At 37.7% G+C, this 21,504-nt stretch overlaps 1 protein-coding gene across 3 annotated transcripts in view; it reads right to left on the bottom strand.

The window, feature by feature from the left end:
• Positions 1-5,048: 5,048 nt before the first annotated feature.
• Positions 5,049-21,504, bottom strand: part of inpp1 (inositol polyphosphate-1-phosphatase) — a 40,289-nt gene continuing 23,833 nt past the window's right edge. For all 3 annotated transcript variants that reach the window (XM_061984800.1, XM_061984801.1, XM_061984802.1), the window contains exons 4-6: positions 18,893-19,093; positions 18,659-18,833; positions 5,049-7,781 (exon numbers count right to left, since the gene is read on the bottom strand). In XM_061984800.1, coding sequence (XP_061840784.1) covers positions 7,292-7,781; positions 18,659-18,833; positions 18,893-19,093 — 866 coding nt within the window. In that variant the 3' untranslated portion in view covers positions 5,049-7,291. The remainder of the gene's footprint in view (positions 7,782-18,658; positions 18,834-18,892; positions 19,094-21,504) is intronic.

Here is a 21,504-nt window from a genome sequence, read left to right as displayed (position 1 = left end):
TATATCAACTAAAGCACTCACTTAAACTTTCCACGTGCAAGATTGAATCTATTCAAAAAAGTGTAACCGAGGGTTTATAAATGTCGCCTATACTGTATGAAACTACAAAATAACAAACACGGAGGCTCCAGATTACACGAGGACCACTTTATTTACCTTCTTTCAAAAACCTCCGCTCCACTCCAACGTGTCATCACTTCCACTCTTAGCACCTTCAAAATAAGAGCTCAAGGCATATACTGTATAACAGCGCATAGCAGGAACTTAACATCACAAAGAGGAAAGCCCATAAAATAGGTTACAAAAGTTATTTAATAAGAAGCCAAAAAGTGCAAAAACAATAATGTTCGTGTTGGAGGAGTTGTGAATTAGATACACCTGCAGTCTGCAGGTGTACCTAATGTTGTGGCCCTGCAGTCATTCACAACTCCTCCAACACGAACATTATTGTTTTTGCACTTTTTGGCTTCTTATGAAATAACTTTTTTAAATAGATTCAATCTTGCACGTGGAAAGTTTAAGTGTGGGCTTTAGTTGATATAACACTCCCGTCAGGTGGTGCATTCTACGGCGGGGGTGCAGGAGGCGGGATTACTGCGAGCCTCAGCCAGTGCGTCTTTTGCAGCCGTTTTATGATCGCTCAGCACAAGAAATACGTTACACACATACAGTTGTTGACAAAATACACTGTACATTATATACCTCAGTTAACTAAACTATGGAAATGTATAATATAGTTCATATAGCAATACAGTCTCACTGCACAGCAGGCCAGCAGTTAGCCGAGTCCGCAATCCATGGTGAGGCACAACGCAGTGACGTGCCTCAACTGGCTGCTTGTTCACCGCACCGTCTCTTCTCAGTATTTGAACGGCAAATGTGAAAATTCAGCGATTTTAAATAGAAATAATCTAAAACTGGTGAAGTTAAATGGGGAATAACTTTATAGTATAATCACTTGATACATATAACAATTTAATTTAAAAAAATATTTTTACATTTTTTTTCTTTCCATGATGGCAGGTGAGGCCCCGCCTCACCTGCCTCTAGTGACTGCACGTCACTGGTTACTACATTATATATATACTTGCAGTGTGTATATTGTACATATTGCATATTGTTATGAAGGTGTCTGTTACTACATTATATATATACTTGCAGTGTGTATATTGTACATATTACTATGAAGGTGTCTGTTACTACATTATACATATATACTTGCAGTGTGTATATTGTACATGTTACATATTGTTATGAAAGTGTCTGTTACTACATTATATATATACTTGCAGTGTGTATATTGTACATATTACATATTGTTATGAAGGTGTCTGTTACTACATTATATATATATACTTGCAGTGTGTATATTGTACATATTACATATTGTTATGAAGGTCTGTTACTACATTATATATGTACTTGCAGTGTGTATATTGTACATATTCCATATTGTTTTGAAGGTGTCTGTTACTACATTATATATATACACGTGCAGTGTGTATATTGTACATATTACATATTGTTATGAAGGTGTCTGGTACTACATGAGATATATACTTGCAGTGTGTATATTGTATGTATTACATATTGTTATGAAGGTGTCTATTACTATATTATATATATACTTGCAGTGTGTATATTGTACATATTTCATATTGTTATGAAGGTGTCTGTTACTACATTATATATATATATATACTTGCAGTGTGTATATTGTACATATTACATATTGTTATGAAGGAGTCTGTTACTACATTATATACATATATAATACGTGTTCATATCTCTGATAGATAAAATTCCCAAAACAGTGCAGTTCCCCTTGAAGGCGAGAGGTGAGGTCTGGGCTCCTTACAAGGAGATGTTTCAAGATGTCTGCTCACCTCTTGTCCATCCGACATATTTATAGTCTCCAACAGGTCAGCTCAGCAATGGAAGAATATTTTCCATAGCAACAAGTCTGCTTGGGACCACAGCAGGATTGATCAGACTAGACTACAGTCTTCATTACCACCAAGATCCCGCTGAAGGTGCAAGGCAGAGGTGTCCAAACATTTCCCACTGAGGGCCTTAATCTGAAAAATGAAAGGATGTGGGGCCATTTTCATGTTTTTCATTTTCAAAAGCAATACAAATGTAGATTTTTTTTTTTTTACCTTTAGGACTCCCATCAAGTTTGGCCCCAGAACTGTCTAAGTCAGGGATCCTCATACTTTTTTGAATGGGGGGCGGCATTGGGTTAAAAAAAAATGGGGCTATTCCGAGCGCGATGATGTGACGTTATCGATGGGAAAATGCATTTTTAGACAATATAATATTTGTGCTGAAAATCTTAATTCCCCCCCGGGGATTAATAAAGTACTTCTGATTCTCATTCTGATAATTTGCCTGAGCGGCTAGGAGACACTGAGAATAACAAGCGGTAGAAAATAGATTGGAATGGACAGATTTAAAAAAATAAAAAATAAAAAATAAAAAAATTTAATTAAATATTCTTTTAAATATTTGTATCCGGTCTGCCAGCGTCCAAAATATATATATATATATATATATATATATATATATATATATATATATATATATACATACATACACGGCGTGGCGCAGTGGAAGAGTGGCCGTGGGTCCCTGGTTCAATTCCCACCTAGTACCAACCTCGTCATGTCCGTTGTGTCCTGAGCAAGACACTTCACCCTTGCTCCTGATGGGTGCTGGTTAGCGCCTTGCATGGCAGCTCCCTCCATCAGTGTGTGAATGTGTGTGTGAATGGGTAAATGTGGAAGTAGTGTCAAAGCGCTTTGAGTACCTTGAAGGTAGAAAAGCGCTATACAAGTACAACCCATTTATTTATTTATATATATATATATATATATATATATATATATATATATATATATACAAACCCTGTTTCCATGAGTTGGGAAATTGTGTTAGATGTAAATATAAACGTAATACAATGATTTGCAAATCATTTTCAACCCATATTCAGTTGAATATGCTACAAAGACAACATATTTGATGTTCAAACTGATAAACATTTTTTTTTTTGCAAATAATCATTAACTTTAGAATTTGTTGCCAGCAACGCATGCCAAAGAAGTTGGGAAAGGTGGCAATAAATACTGATAAAGTTGAGGAATGCTCATCAAACACTTATTTGGAACATCCCACAGGTGTGCAGGCTAATTGGGAACAGGTGGGTGCCATGATTGGGTATAAAAACAGCTTCCCAAAAAATATTCAGTCTTTCACAAGAAAGGATGGGGCGAGGTACACCCCTTTGTCCACAACTGCGTGAGCAAATAGTCAAACAGTTTAAGAACAACGTTTCTCAAAGTGCAATTGCAAGAAATTTAGGGATTTCAACATCTACGGTCCATAATATCATCAAAAGGTTCAGAGAATCTGGAGAAATCACTCCACGTAAGCGGCATGGCCGGAAACCAACATTGAATGACCGTGACCTTTGATCCCTCAGACGGCACTGTATCAAAAACCGACATCAATCTCTAAAGGATATCACCACATGGGCTCCGGAACACTTCAGAAAACCACTGTCACTAAATACAGTTCGTCGCTACATCTGTAAGTGCAAGTTAAAGCTCTACTATGCAAAGCGAAAGCCATCAACAACATCCAGAAACGCCGCCGGCTTCTCCGGGCCCGAGATCATCTCAGATGGACTCATGCAAAGTGGAAAAGTGTTCTGTGGTCTGACGAGTCCACATTTCAAATTGTTTTTGGAAATATTCGACATCGTGTCATCCGGACCAAAGGGGAAGCGAACCATCCAGACTGTTATCGACGCAAAGTTCAAAAGCCAGCATCTGTGATGGTATGGGGGTGCATTAGTGCCCAAGGCATGGATAACTTACACATCTGTGAAGGCACCATTAATGCTGAAAGGTACATACAGGTTTTGGAAAGACATATGCTGCCATCTAAGCGCCGTCTTTTTCATGGACGCCCCTGCTTATTTCAGCAAGACAATGCCAAGCCACATTCAGCACGTGTTACAACAGCGTGGCTTCGTAAAAAAGGGTGCGGGTACTTTACTGGCCCGCCTGCAGTCCAGACCTGTCTCCCATCAAAAATGTGTGGCGCATAATGAAGCGTAAAATACGACAGCGGAGACCCCGGACTGTTGAACGACTGAAGCTCTACATAAAACAAGAATGGGAAATAATTCCACTTTCAAAGCTTCAACAATTAGTTTCCTCAGTTCCCAATCGTTTATTGAGTGTTGTTAAAAGAAAAGGTGATGTAACACAGTGGTGAACATGCCCTTTCCCAACTACTTTGGCACGTGTTGCAGCCATGAAATTCTAAGTTAATTATTATTTGCAAAAAAAAATAAAGTTTATGAGTTTGAACATCAAATATCTTGCCTTTGTAGTACATTCAATCGAATATGGGTTGAAAAGGATTTGCAAATCATTGTATTGTTTATATTTACATCTAACACAATTTCCCAACTCATATCGAAACGGGGTTTGTATATATATATATTTTTTTTGTTTGTTTGTTTGTTTTGTTTTTGTTTTTCATTTTCTGTTTAATAGTTAAATCTCTAGATGAGGGGTCGCCAACACGTCAAACGCGATCGACCACTCGATCTCGAAAATATTAGAAAAAAAGTATTAGTATGACGTCAGTGACACGCCCACCCAGAGAATGACAAACAAAAATAAACTGTATATATATACACGTTCTTTCATTTTCTGTTTAATAGTTAAATCTCTAGATGAGGGGTCGCCAACACGTCAATCGCGATCGACGACTCGATCGCGAAAATATTAGAAAAAAATGTATTATGACGTCAGTTCCACACCCACCCGGAGAATGACAAACCGTCCCGCCAACAAGTACGCATTTCAACTCCTGACCACGCCCACACGCCACTCTCAACACTGCGGTCAGGCCCCACACACCCGCTCGTCTCGCGCACGTGCACTGCATGACGTGCTCATAATGACTGACTGTTGCAACAAATCGGACATTTTCTAGCATCCAACATCGAACATCTCTTCCCTCAAGCACTTCCCTCAAGCACGAGTCCATGACGTCATCGCTCACCCGCCACGGGAAGCATACGAGACTTGGTGAACACGGCGCCCGAGTAGGGATTTTGTGTTGATTTATTGTGCGTACAAAAGTAAACATTGACATGTGCAAAGGCAGTAATGGATGACAAAACATGGCGGCAGATAAAGAAGGACTTCCTTGTTGATCTCCTCTTTTGTCACACAGTAAACACCCGCCAGGTGATTTGACTACTTCCGGTGATGACGTCAGACAGCCATGTGACTCGCGTCCCATATGTGACCAGAACAAATATACTATGGTACTAAGACTATAATGGCCAGACACAGTTAGCTTCTACAGTAGGTGTACCCAAAGTGCGGCACAGGGGCCACCTGTGGCCCGTGACTAGATGGTCATTGGCCCTCTGCATTTTAGAAGAAAAAAAAACACCATTAAAAATTGGGAAAAACGACAAAAAACACAATGAGAAAAAAGCCAAAATGTTGACACAAAGCTTTGTCTTTAAAATAATAATAAAAAAGTTTACAAACAAGTTTATTATTATTTTTTGTGCTATTTTGGTCACTGAAATATGTTTATTATACGGTAAAAACATTAAATATGCAATATTTCCCCCCAAAAAAATTTCAAAGCGAAATATTGGATGTGAAATAATTGGAGTCTTAAATATGTCAATAATTCATAACAACATTGATTTTGATTAATTATTATTTCTTGAGCAATAACAATTAAACTTGTTTTTTAAATTAAATTAAAATCCACAAAAATTTTGGGGAATGTACTTATAAAAGTGTTAAAAATAACTTCAGGTCTATTTGTTGAATACAAGTTTTTATTTCCCCCCCCAAAGTTTTTTGTTTATTTTATGCCCTTTTGTCAAATAAAACTTTGATGCTGTATGAAAAACACACAAATTATGCAATATTTTCCTCAAAAATTATTTCAAAGTGGAATATTGGATGTGAAATAATTGGAGCACTAAATAGGTCAATAATTCATAACATTGATTTTGATTCATTATTATGACAGTTTTTCAAATAAAAAGATACACTTTAACACTCTATGAGCGGGATCCACTAAATAAAAGGATCCACTAAAATTATTATCATAAAAGTGTTAAAAATAAGTCACACATTTGTTTCCCTTTCAATTCTTAAATTTCTAGGTCAACTTATAAGTTTTAAATGACAAGTTTTTAGTATTTTTATGTGTTGTTTTCATTGTACCGGTATGCCCTTTTTGTCAAAACTTTTTCATATGGCCAACACACAAAATATGCAATATTTTCTTTAAAAATATTTCAAAGTGAAAATTGGAGCTTTAAGTGTCAATAATTCATAACGTTGATTTTGATTCATTATTATTTTATGAAATAAAGCTACATGGCAGCTTCGTGTTATTAGTCAACATTGAAACTTTTTCTTGTTATATTTCACCTGTTTGCTCTTTTATTTCACTTTGTATTACTTTCTTACATAGTAATTATTAAATATATAAAACTTCCTTCCATTGTTTTTATGTATTTATTATCTACTTTCTTACATAGTTTTTATATATTTACTATATACTTTCTTACAGTTTTATATATTTATTATTTACTTTCTTACATAGTTTTTATATATTTATTATCTACTTTCTTACAGTTTTTGTATACTAATTATCTACTTTCTTACATAGTTTTTAAATATTTAATATCTACTTTCTTACATAGTGTTTATATATTTACTCTCTACTTTCTTAAATAGTTTTTATATATTTATTATCTACTTTCTTACATAGTTTTTAAATATTTAATATCTACTTTCTTACATAGTTTTTATATATTTACTATCTACTTTCTTAAATAGTTTTTATATATTTAATATCTACTTTCTTACATAGTTTTTATATATTTAATATTTACTTTCTTACATAGTTTTTACATATTTAATATCTACTTTCTTACATAGTTTTAGTATATTTAATATCTACTTTCTTACAGAGTTTTTATATATTCAATATCTACTTTCTTACATAGTTTGTATTTATTTAATATCTACTTTCTTACAGTTTGTATACATTCAATATCTACTTTCTTACATAGTTTGTATATATTTAATATCTACTTTCATACATAGTTTGTATATATTTAATATCTAATTTCTTACAGAGTTTGTATATATTTAATATATACTTTCTTACATAGTTTGTATATATTTAATATCTAGTTTCTTAGATAGTTTGTATATAATTAAAAAAGTGTCTACAACTTCCCTCTGAGGGCCCCAATGATGCTCTTGAGCTGAGAAGAGTCCTGGTAGGCCACCAGACCTCCAGAGTTGGCCCAGCGGTCTGCTCCTTTGGCCTGGCTGCGAGGCTGGTGATAGGTCAGTTCTGCCTGGGCCTCAGGACCGGACTCCAACGTTCTGGCCAGGTCCACCACGCCTCCTCCGAGGGCCCGCAGCAGCGCGTGAGGGGCGCAGGAGTCCCACTTGAAGGTGCTCCCCTCCGACAGGACGTAGGCGTCGGCCAGGCCCTGAATGACGCACAGGATCTTGTAGCCGGCCCCGGAGGCGTACATCAGCCTTTGGGGGCCACACAGCGAGGCCAGACTCTCCTTGGCCGCCTGCTTCTCGCTGGAACTCAGTACCACGGACGGCGGCCCTTGACCTGTCGGCGAAGCTCGGGGGCGGGGCACGGAGCACATCTTGACGTCGCCGCAGGCCACGCCCCAAAAGATCTTGCCCTGCCAGCTGGGGCCACAAAAGATGAGTGAGAACAGCGGCTGTGTGTCTTCACACTGCTAGTTTGTGCTAACGCTAGCTGCTACTACGTCAAGTCACTTCTCGTTTATCACTCCGAAACTCCCAGAGTGTTCAACAATAGCACAAATATTTGCATATAAATAAATGATAAATGGGTTATACTTGTATAGCGCTTTTCTACCTTCAAGGTACTCAAAGCGCTTTGACAGTATTTCCACATTCACCCATTCACACACACATTCCCACACTGATGGCGGGAGCTGCCATGCAGGGCGCTAACCAGCAGCCATCAGGAGCAAGGGGTGAAGTGTCTTGCTCAAGGACACAACGGACGTGACTAGGATGGTAGAAGGTGGGGATATATACAAGGTAACATGATTTTCCTTTTTTTGGTAGCAACATGGTGGTGAACATTTTAGAGCGCACCAACGAGACTTTTGTGCGTGTGCATGTTGACATTTAAGCTTGCTGTATTGCTGTTGTGTTGTTTGGATAAAAATGAAATTGTTGAGCCATTAACCCCTTATGTTGGTTTGAGGTGTATACATTCATGCGAATATACTAAGGCTGCAGCTAACGATTATTTTTCTATCGATTAATCTATAGATTATTTTTTCGATTAATCGGTTAATCTATAGATTATTTTTTTCGATTAATCTATAGATTATTTTTCCTTTTACCGATTATTTTTTTTATTTAAAATGAAGATGAAAAAATAAATGTTGGCCAGTTTTTTCAAAAGGCATGACTTTTATATACAAAAAAAAAAGTATGGCCACTCAGTCAACATTGACAACAACATGACAAAATATTCTGTAACAATGTAAACATTTAAAACTTTTAACATTTAACAAAATTAAAAGTAGCTTATTTGCTTTTTAATGTGCAAATATAAAAGTAAACATCCAGTGCAAATCTTAATATTCTGCAATAGTATAAGCATTTCTAAAGTAAAAGTATTGCTTATTTTGCTTTAAAATGTGCAAATATAAAGATAAACATCCAATACAAAAGTGCAAAACGAAATATTCTGTAACAGTGTAAACATTTCAACAAAAGTAAAAGTATTGCTTATTTTGCTTAATAACACAACAATGATAGTATGATTAAAGTGAAAGTTAATTGTTGGTTTGTACATAGTATATGTAACTGTTAATGTTGTAAAAGGTATTTGCACAACTAATTAACGTTAGCGTTAAAGAGGAGCGCGTCTTTGTAAACACTGAACAGGCACGCCAAACGCGCCTCTCAGAGCGAAACAGTGTTTTAGTTTATGAATTTACAACGCAGATACAAATGACACATTCATGATTTTGTGTAATGATGACAACGTATACTCACGCGGACGATTGACTAGTTGATGGTGATGGCAAGAACGCTGTCGGGTGTTTTCTTTTCAAATGTTCCTTCATAGCCGTTGTGCTGCTATGATAGGCCATTTCCGCTCGACACAGTGTGCATACAACAACTGTCAAGTGTTTTGCTTTTTTCGCTGTGCTTATCCCACACTTGAAGGGATGTACCAATGCTGAATGTGGCTTCTGGATTTCACTCAAAAGACCAGACCGTAGTTACTTTTTCCTTTTATTTTCCTTTAGTTTGCAACAGTTTTTCCAACCAAGAAACAGCTTCTTTTTTCTTCTTTAGTCTTTTTAGCAGTCTTTAGCAGTGTTAATAGACTTTAGTTTCTTTAGCTGTCATTAGCTGTCTTTAGTAGCCTTTAGCTTCTTTAGTAGGTGAAAAACCTTTAAGGACAAAACACCACAAGATTAACATGCTGTAAAAAATCAATCAATTATCAATCCCATAATTTACAACTATTAATTAGGCTATCAAACTCTTAACCATTAAACAAGTGCAAGAAAATGGACACATCTTTTCCCTTTAAGTTAAAACAGATTTTAAATAAATTGTCTCAACATAAATGCACCAAGATACATATAAAATACATTTAACACCAGAAACACAATAGATAAATGCAACAGAAAACCCAATATGCAAATACATAAATACCTAACCAATTAATCCACCTATTTAGATACATATTTAAAATCCATATTCAATATAAATATATTATTAATTTAGCAGTGAAACACTCAATCTTAAACGCTGTCTACTGGTAGAAAAATGCCCCTTTTTCTACGCCCTCACCAACACAGTTAAATCCAACACTTTAAATTGAGCGACTTCACCCTCCTGATGAAGCAAACTGCTCCAACATTTATCAAACTAAGCAAAGAATATCAACACTAAACAACAGTTACATAACACACTGTGTGTATTTAGCCTCCAGACTAAGCACGCTACATGCACACAACCCCCCCCCCCCATCTCACCAGCGCAACAGGTGCGCCACACCCACGAAGAGAAATATTAAATCTTACATACTTTTGGCACAACTCTGGGTTATCTGTAATGAACTAAACCTTTTTCCACTCTGCGCTGGCGTCTTTTGTACTCCTTGATTTGACACAGCGGTCTAATTACCGGGCTCGCGCACCAGCAGATGAGACAGGAGCGCGCCGCGTTATACCTGCGCGCGAACGTAAACTGATCGGCTCTGATTTTATAAGCCGACTGGCCGAAATAATGCCGAATTATATACATTTCCTGGGGTTGCCTAGGTGAATAGGGATGCGGATGTGCTCTAAGATAAAATATAATTTTATTAAGTGGGGTTTGGCTGGTTGCTAAACAGCCACAGTTGCGAGCTCGCGCTTCAGCTGACGAGACAGCTGTTCACCGCTACAACATTATTAGGCAGTTTATTGAAATACTCCCACACTTTTGACGACTTTTGGCGTGCTTTTTTTCCCTCGCTCGCACCGCTCGCATCATCTGCTTTGCGCTCCGCCATGACGGCAGTGTGACGTAAATATGCGACGCGTCGAAGCATAAAAACGACGTCGACGTATTTACGTAACCGATGACGTCGACGCGTCGTTTCAGCCTTAGAATATACATATATACACATACATATACTTACATACAAGCATATATACACACACACACATATATATATATACATACATACGTACATATAAATATATATATACACACATATGTACATACATATTTTCATACAAATATATATACATACGTACATACTGTATTATATATATATATATATATATATATATATATATATATATATATATATATATATATATATATATATATATATATATATATATACACACAACTTGTCCAGGGTGTACACCGCCTTCCGCCCAATTGTAGCTGAGATAGGCTCCAGCGCACCCCGCGACCCCGAAGGGAATAAGCTGTAGAAAATGGATGGATGGATGGATATACATATACATATATATATATATATATATATATATATATATATATATATATAGTCACTGCTCTATATATATTTACACACATATACACATGCACACAACTATACATACATACATGCATATACACATACATATACAGTATATGCATACATGTTTACACACACACATACATACATAAATATGTATATATATATATATATATATATATATATATATATATATATATACATACATATGTATATATATGTGTGTGTATATACAGGTAAAAGCCAGTAAATTAGAATATTTTGAAAAACTTGATTTATTTCAGTAATTGCATTCAAATGGTGTAACTTGTACATTATATTTATTCATTGCACACAGACTGATGCATTCAAATGTTTATTTCATTTAATTTTGATGATTTGAAGTGGCAACAAATGAAAATCCAAAATTCCGTGTGTCACAAAATTAGAATATTACTTAAGGCTAATACAAAAAAGGGATTTTTAGAAATGTTGGCCAACTGAAAAGTATGAAAATGAAAAATATGAGCATGTACAATACTCAATACTTGGTTGGAGCTCCTTTTGCCTCAATTACTGCGTTAATGCGGCGTGGCATGGAGTCGATGAGTTTCTGGCACTGCTCAGGTGTTATGAGAGCCCAGGTTGCTCTGATAGTGGCCTTCAACTCTTCTGCGTTTTTGGGTCTGGCATTCTGCATCTTCCTTTTCACAATACCCCACAGATTTTCTATGGGGCTAAGGTCAGGGGAGTTGGCGGGCCAATTTAGAACAGAAATACCATGGTCCGTAAACCAGGCACGGGTAGATTTTGCGCTGTGTGCAGGCGCCAAGTCCTGTTGGAACTTGAAATCTCCATCTCCATAGAGCAGGTCAGCAGCAGGAAGCATGAAGTGCTCTAAAACTTGCTGGTAGACGGCTGCGTTGACCCTGGATCTCAGGAAACAGAGTGGACCGACACCAGCAGATGACATGGCACCCCAAACCATCACTGATGGTGGAAACTTTACACTAGACTTCAGGCAACGTGGATCCTGTGCCTCTCCTGTCTTCCTCCAGGCTCTGGGACCTCGATTTCCAAAGGAAATGCAAAATTTGCATGGTTGGGTGATGGTTTGGGGTGCCATGTCATCTGCTGGTGTCGGTCCACTCTGTTTCCTGAGATCCAGGGTCAACGCAGCAGTCTACCAGCAAGTTTTAGAGCACTTCATGTTTCCTGCTGCTGACCTGCTCTATGGAGATGGAGATTTCAAGTTCCAACAGGACTTGGCGCCTGCACACAGCGCAAAATCTACCCGTGCCTGGTTTACGGACCATGGTATTTCTGTTCTAAATTGGCCCGCCAACTCCCCTGACCTTAGCCCCATAGAAAATCTGTGGGGTATTGTGAAAAGGAAGATGCAGAATGCCAGACCCAAAAACGCAGAAGAGTTGAAGGCCACTATCAGAGCAACCTGGGCTCTCATAACACCTGAGCAGTGCCAGAAACTCATCGACTCCATGCCACGCCGCATTAATGCAGTAATTGAGGCAAAAGGAGCTCCAACCAAGTATTGAGTATTGTACATGCTCATATTTTTCATTTTCATACTTTTCAGTTGGCCAACATTTCTAAAAATCCCTTTTTTGTATTAGCCTTAAGTAATATTCTAATTTTGTGACACACGGAATTTTGGATTTTCATTTGTTGCCACTTCAAATCATCAAAATTAAATGAAATAAACATTTGAATGCATCAGTCTGTGTGCAATGAATAAATATAATGTACAAGTTACACCTTTTGAATGCAATTACTGAAATAAATCAAGTTTTTCAAAATATTCTAATTTACTGGCTTTTACCTGTATATATATATATATATATATATATATATATATATATATATATATATATATATATATATATATATATATATGGTAAATGGTAGATGGTAAATGGGTTGTACTTGTATAGCGCTTTTCTACCTTTTTTAAGGAACTCAAAGCGCTTTGATACTATTCCCACATTCACACACTGATGGCGGGAGCTGCCATGCACGGCGCTAACCAGGCCCATCAGGAGCAAGGGTGAAGTGTCTTGCTCAAGGACACAACGGATGTGACTAGGATGGTAGAAGGTGGGGATTGAACCAGTAACCCTCAGATTGCTGGCACGGCTACTCTCCCAACTTTGCCACGCCGTCCCCATATATATATATATATATATATATATATATATATATATATATATATATATATATACACATATATATAGATATATATACGTATATATATATATATATATACATACACACACATATACACATGCACACAACTATACATACATACATATACAGTATATGCATACATTTTTACACACATGCATACATACATGTGTATATATGTGTATATATATATATATATATATATACACACACATATATATATATATATATATATACATATACATATATATATATATATATATATATATATATATATATATATATATATATATATATATATATACAAACCCTGTTTCCATATCAGTTGGGAAATTGTGTTAGATGTAAATATAAACGGAATACAATGATTTGCAAATCCTTTTCAACCCATATTCAATTGAATGCACTACAAAGACAAGACATTTGATGTTCAAACTCAAAAACTTTATTTTTTTTTGCAAATAATAATTAACTTAGAATTTCATGGCTGCAACACGTGCCAAAGTAGTTGGGAAAGGGCATGTTCACCACTGTGTTACATGGCCTTTCCTTTTAACAACACTCAGTAAACATTTGGGAACTGAGGAGACACATTTTTTAAGCTTCTCAGGTGGAATCATTTCCCATTCTTGCTTGATGTACAGCTTAAGTTGTTCAACAGTCCGGGGGTCTCTGTTCTGGTATTTTAGGCTTCATAATGCGCCACACATTTTCAATGGGAGACAGGTCTGGACTACAGGCAGGCCAGTCTAGTACCCGCACTCTTTTACTATGAAGCCACGTTGATGTAACACGTCGCTTGGCATTGTCTTGCTGACAAAAGCAGGGGCGTCCATGGTAACGTTGCTTGGATGGCAACATATGTTGTTCCAAAACCTGTATGTACCTTCCAGCATTAATGGCGCTTTCACAGATGTGTAAGTTACCCATGTCTTGGGCACTAATACACCCCCATACCATCACAGATGCTGGCTTTTCAACTTTGCGCCTATAACAATCCGGATGGTTCTTTTCCTCTTTGGTCCGGAGGACACGACATCCACAGTTTCCAAAAACAATTTGAAATGTGGACTCGTCAGACCACAGAACACTTTTCCACTTTGTATCAGTCCATCTTAGATGAGCTCAGGCCCAGCGAAGCCGACGGCGTTTTTGGATGTTGTTGATAAATGGTTTTCGCCTTGCATAGGAGAGTTTTAACTTGCACTTACAGATGTAGCAACCAACTGTAGTTACTGACAGTGGGTTTATGAAGTGTTCCTGAGCCCATGTGGTGATATCCTTTACACACTGATGTCGCTTGTTGAAGCAGTACAGTCTGAGGGATCGAAGGTCACGGGCTTAGCTCCTTACGTGCAGTGATTTCTCCAGATTCTCTGAACCCTTTGATGATATTACGGACCGTAGATGGTGAAATCCCTAAATTCCTGGCAATAGCTGGTTGAGAAAGGTTTTTCTTTAACTGTTCAACAATTTGCTCACACATTTGTTGACAAAGTGGTGACCCACGCCCCATCCTTGTTTGTGAATGACTGAGCATTTCATGGAATCTACTTTTATACCAATTATGGCACCCACCTGTTCCCAATTTGCCTGTTCACCTGTGGGATGTTCCAAATAAATGTTTGATGAGCATTCCTCAACTTTATCAGTATTTATTGCCACCTTTCCCAACTTCTTTGTCACGTGTTGTTGGCATAAAATTCTAAAGTTAATGATTATTTGCAAAAAAATGTTTATCAGTTTGAACATCAAATATGTTGTCTTTGTAGCATATTCAACTGCATATGGGTTGAAAAGGATTTGCAAATCATTGTATTCCGTTTATATTTACATCTAACACAATTTCCCAACTCATATGGAAACGGGGTTTGTATATACACACATTATATATATATATATATATATATACATACATACATACACATATATATACATATATATATACACACACACATGTATATATGTATATATCAGTGACGTGCGGTGAGGTTCATGGCTGGTGAGGCACTGACTTCATCACAGTCAGATTTACAAACATATGAACCCTAAAGAGTATCTTATTCACCATTTGATTGGCAGCAGTTAACGGGTTATGTTTAAAAGCTCATACCAGCATTCTTCCCTGCTTGGCACTCAGCATCAAGGGTTGGAATTGGGGGTTAAATCACCAAAAATTATTCCCGGGCGCGGCGCCGCTGCTGCCCACAACTCCCCTAATCTTCCAGGGGGTGATCAAGGGGATGGGTAAAATGCAGAGGACACATTTCACCACACCTAGTGTGTGTGTGACAATCGTTGGTACTTTAACTTAACTTTAACTTTACACATACAAACTGTAGCACACAAAAAAGCACATTTAATAAAAAAAACGTTATTATGGTCTTACCTTTACTTATAAATGAAGTCCATGCCCCGCTGTTGTGCTGGATTAATGCACCCCCGCCGTAGAATGCACCCCCTGACGGGAGTGTTATATCAACTAAAGCCCTCACTTAAACTTTCCACGTGCAAGATTGAATCTATTTAAAAAAGTGTAACCGAGGGTTTATAAATGTCACCTATACTGTATGAAACGACAAAATAACAAACACGGAGGCTCCAGTTTACACGAGGAGCACTTTATTTACCTTCTTTCAAAAACCTCCGCTCCACTTCAACGTGTCATCACTTCCGCTCTTAGCGCCTTCAAAATAAGAGCTCAAGGCATATACTGTATAACAGCGCATAACAGGAACTTAACATCACAAAGAGGAAAGCCCATAAAAATAGGTTACAAAAGTTATTTAATAAGAAGCCAAAAAGTGCAAAAACAAAAATGTTCGTGTTGGAGGAGTTGTGAATTAGGTACACCTGCAGTCTGTAGGTGTACCTAATGTTGTGGCCCTGCAGTCATTCACAACTCCTCCAACACGAACATTATTGTTTTTGCACTTTTTGGCTTCTTATGAAATAACTTTTTTAAATAGATTCAATCTTGCACGTGGAAAGTTTAAGTGTGGGCTTTAGTTGATATAACACTCCCGTCAGGGGTTGCATTCTACGGCGGGGGTGCAGGAGGCGGGATTACTGCGGGCCTCAACCAGTGCGTCTTTTGCAGCCGTTTTATGATCGCTCAGCACAAGAAATACGTTACACACATACAGTTGTTGACAAAATACACTGTACTTTATATACCTCAGCTAACTAAACTATGGAAATGTATAATATAGTTCATATAGCAATACGGTCTCACTGCACAGCAGGCCAGCAGTTAGCCGAGTCCGCAATCCATGGTGAGGCACAACGCAGTGACGTGCCTCAACTGGCTGCTGTTCACCGCACCGTCTCTTCTCAGTATTTGAACGGCAAATGTGAAAATTCAGCGATTTTGAATAAAAATAATCTAAAACTGGTGAAGTTAAATGGAAAACAACTTTATAGTATAATCACTGGATACATATAACAATTTAATAACAATTTTTTCTTTTTACATTTTTTTTTCTTTCCATGATGGCAGGAGAGGCCCTGCCTCACCTGCCTCTAGTGAATGCACGTCACTGGTATATATATATATATATATATATATATATTTATAAACAAATATTTACACAAATATATGCACATACAGTATACATAATGTACATATATAAATGACTGTCCTCAAGGTGACAGGGGGACTTTTGTCAAGACTAAAACAGATTATTCATGTTGACATTGTCTCTTATGGGGAACTTTTTTTCACTATACATACATATTTACACGTATATACATACATATTTACACATATATATGTACATATACATATATATGCACATACTATATATGTATATATACATATATAAATGATAGTATCTTCAAAGTGACAGTTTTTTACTAAAATGGGGAGTTTTGTCAAGACTAGAACCGATTATTCATGTTGACATTGTCTTTTTTTCACTCTACATACATACAAACATCCATTCATTTTCTACCGCTTATTCCCTTCGGGGTCGCGGGGGACGCTGGAGCCTATCTCAGCTACAATCGGGCGGAAGGCGGTGTACACCCTGGACAAGTCGCCACCTCATCGCAGGGCCAACACAAATTACAGACAACATTCATACTCACATTCACACACTAGGGCCAATTTAGTGTTGCCAATCAACCTATCCCCAAGTGCATGTCTTTGGAAGTGGGAGGAAGCCGGGTATTCCGGCTTCCTCCCATACATACTGTATGTACACATATGTACATACATATATATGCACATATACAGTGACTGGAGCCAAACAGCTAAATTTTTGTTTTCCTCCAGAGTGTCTTATCTTTGTCCATGTGATGTCACATGAAACAAAAATTTAGCTGTTTGGCCACAATACCCAGCAATATGTTTGGAGGAGAAAAGGTGAGACCTTTAATTTCAGGAACACCAAACCTACCGTCAAGCATAGTGGTGGTAGTATTATGCTCTGGGCCTGTTTTGCTGCCAATGGAACTGGTGCTTTACAGGGAGTAAATGGGACAATGAAAAAGGAGGATTACCTCCAAATTCTTCAGGACAACCTAAAATCATCAGCCCGGAGGTTGGGTCTTGGGCGCAGTTGGGTGTTCCAACAGGACAATGACCCCAAACACACGTCAAAAGTGGTAAAGGAATGGCTAAATCAGGCTAGCATGAAGGTTTTAGAATGGCCTTCCCAAAGTCCCGACTTAAATGTGTGGACAATGCTGAAGAAACAAGTCCATGTCAGAAAACCAACAAATTTAGCTGAACTGCACCAATTTTGTCAAGAGGAGTGGTCAAAAATTCAAGCAGAAGCTTGCCAGAAGCTTGTGGATGGCTACCAAGAACGCCTTATTGCAGTGAAACTTGCCAAGGGACATGTACCGGTAAGCAAATATTAACATTGCTGTATGTATACTTTTGACCCAGCAGATTTGCTCACATTTTCAGTAGACCCATAACAAATTCATAAAAGAACCAAACTTCATGAATGTTTTTTGTGACCAACAAGTATGTGCTCCAATCACTCTATCACAAAAAAATAAGAGTTGTAGAAAGTATTGGAAACTCAAGACAGCCATGACATTATGTTCTTTACAAGTGTATGTAAACTTTTGACCACGACTGTATACATACATATATATGTATATATACCGGTACATATATAAATGATGGTGTCTTCAAGGTGACAGTTTTTTACTAAAATGGGGACTTTTGTCGAGACTAGAACCAATTATTCATGTTGACATTGTCTTATGGGGAACTTTTTTTCACCATACCGACATTTGGGTTGACGAACTATGTTCAAGAACCAATTTAAGTTTGTAAATTGAGGTTCCACTGTACTGTACACCATTTCTTTCACTGGTGGGGAGGACTACGCACCTTCCACTTGTCGGGTCTTTGCGGTTGAACGGCTGGTTGATGACACCCATGACGGGGGCACCTGTGCTGCGCAGGTAGACCCCGATGAGGACCAGGGCACAGTGCAGCCCTGAAGGTGACAGACGGCCCTCCTCCAGGACCTCCTCGCGGCCCTGGATGTACTGGCTGGTGGCATCTGAGGCAGGAATCAAGGCTCAGTTCTGCCAGGCGCTCCTGGGAGAGGCACCCACTCACCTATCGGGTCGATCCAGATGCCAAACTGGGAGGGGCTGAGCGGCACTGCCAGTCCGTCCGTGCTGGCGTCAACAGTGGCCGGGTCTTGGTGGATGGCTCGTGCCAGGAGCGCCGCCGCCGTCAGGTCACCGTCCAGCACCGAGGCCAGAAGAGTGGCGGTCTCCTGCTCAGTGGCGCGTACGGTCACAGTCACGCTCTCACCTGTGTGACGGAGGCGTGGTCAGCGATGTAACCGTCAACGCTTTCACCATAAACCGCCGTAAAACATCCCACCGTTAGTGTTACCCTTGGAAATGACAATGGTCGTTAAAACCCTATTGATAACACTGTTCATTTACTGGAGAAACAAGCTAACATGAAAACAAGAGACATTAACGTCTTCCTCCGTTAGAAAAACTACATACAGACTATGATATTCCATTGTGAGGCAGAGAGATCGAGCTTTACTCGAAGCAATATGACAACAGTACAGGGGCGGTATAGCTCTGTTGTTAGAGTGGCCATGCCAGTAACTTGAGGGTTCCAGGTTCGATCCCCGCTTCTGCCATCCTAGTCACTGCCGTTGTGTCCTTGGGCTATACCCACCTGCTCCCAGTGCCACCCACACTGGTTTAAAAATGTAACTTAGATATTGGGTTTCACAATGTAAAGCGCTTTGAGTCACGAGAGAAAAGCACTATATAAATATAATTCACTTCACTTCACTTCAACAGGAAGTGAATTTGCGTGACGCACCCGACACTTGATTTTCTTGATCTTTAAAAAAAAAAAAAAAAACTTCTACGTATTTAAAACAGAATAATATAAACATTTAACACTTAAATCTAATCCATTACTATTATAAATCAAAAATAATATGGAGGGTGATGCAACATTCACACACATGCCTAGAGGGCGCCAATTTTCCAATGTACTTTACACAGTATAGCTCCTACTTAATGACATAACTACATACATACGATTTACACAGTATAGCTCTTACTTAATGACGTAACTACGTACATACGATTTACACAGTATAGCTCCTACTTAATGACGTAACTACGTACATACGAACACGTGCACACAAACATTTTGACTACACGAATGTAGTAATTGTGAAAGATATAGACCGTTTTAACACAAACATGTTCCGTTAAACCAGCGTTTCTCAAAGTGTGGGGCGCGCCCCACTGGTGGGGAATAGAGACATGACAGGTGGGGCGCGAGGAACGGGAGGAAATTTCACTTTACATTTTTTTTTTTAATTATTATATTCTTAGATTATTTTTTTACTATGCTTTCATTTTCTATACACACTGTAAATCACTTTGTGATTCTGTCTGTGAAATCCGCTATATAAATAAATGGAAATTACCGGTACTTATTTTTACTGTAGGCTTTATATTTCTCGGTACGAGCGAAAGTTTGACAGACATAGCAACAGTAACTAATGGGGGCGGGGCTAAGCGGAACAAACTTTCGAGCGGATGGGTAGCAGGCTAATGTGTGGATCACAATTACACAAATATATACATTTGTGACTCGCACCTCAAATGTCGTCGAGCCAGAGCCAGAGCCAGCGCCTGCAGAGAAACAAAAATCTGACGGGCACACAGTGTGTCATTCACCGGGAAGCACTCGCGTCAAGGCAGCTCAGCCCCAAACTCAATGAGGTTTTAACAGATGTTGTGAGCGCGGTAAATTTGATCAAAACACGACCACTGAAAGCGCGACTGTTCTCTGCACTGTGTGAGGAAATGGGAGCTGATCATACAGCCGTGCTGTTTCACAGTGAAGCAAGGTGGCTCTCCTGGGGGAAAGTGCTGTCACTTGCCCTGTCTTGCCAAATGCATAGCTCCTCCTTTTTTTTTTGCAAAGATTGCAAAGTGGCACTTTTATTGTATTTATTATTGAACTTGATGCAAGTTATTTGATTTATTATTGAACTTGATGCAAGTTATAACACTTTTTTTGATTTATTATTGAACTTGATGCAAGTTATAACACTTTTGTTTTATTTATTATTGAACTTGATGCAAGTTATAACACTTTTTTTGATTTATTATTGAACTTGATGCAAGTTATAACACTTTTTTTGATTTATTATTGAATTTGATGCAAGTTATAACACTTTTGTTTTATTTATTATTGAACTTGATGCAAGTTATAACACTTTTTTTGACTTATTATTGAACTTGATGCAAGTTATTTGATGTATTATTGAACTTGATGCAAGTTATAACACTTTTATTTGATTTATTATTGAACTTGATGCAAGTTATAACACTTTTTTTTTTATTATTGAACTTGATGCAAGTTATAACACTTTTGTTTTATTTATTATTGAACTTGATGCAAGTTATAACACTTTTTTTGATTTATTATTGAACTTGATGCAAGTTATTTGATTTATTATTGAACTTGATGCAAGTTAACACTTTTTGATTTATTATTGATCTTGATGCAAGCTATAACACTTTTTTGATTTATTATTGAACTTGATGCAAGTTATAACACTTTTCTTTATTTATTATTGAACTTGATGCAAGTTATAACACTTTTATTTGATTTATTATTGAACTTGATGCAAGTTAACACTTTTTATTTATTTATTATTGAACGTGATGCAA

The sequence above is a fragment of the Nerophis lumbriciformis genome, linkage group LG23 (assembly GCF_033978685.3).
Source record: "Nerophis lumbriciformis linkage group LG23, RoL_Nlum_v2.1, whole genome shotgun sequence".
Taxonomy (NCBI): Eukaryota; Metazoa; Chordata; class Actinopteri; order Syngnathiformes; family Syngnathidae; genus Nerophis; species Nerophis lumbriciformis.
Note: the sequence above shows the minus strand (reverse complement) of the source record. Positions and strands in the feature narration are given on the sequence as shown.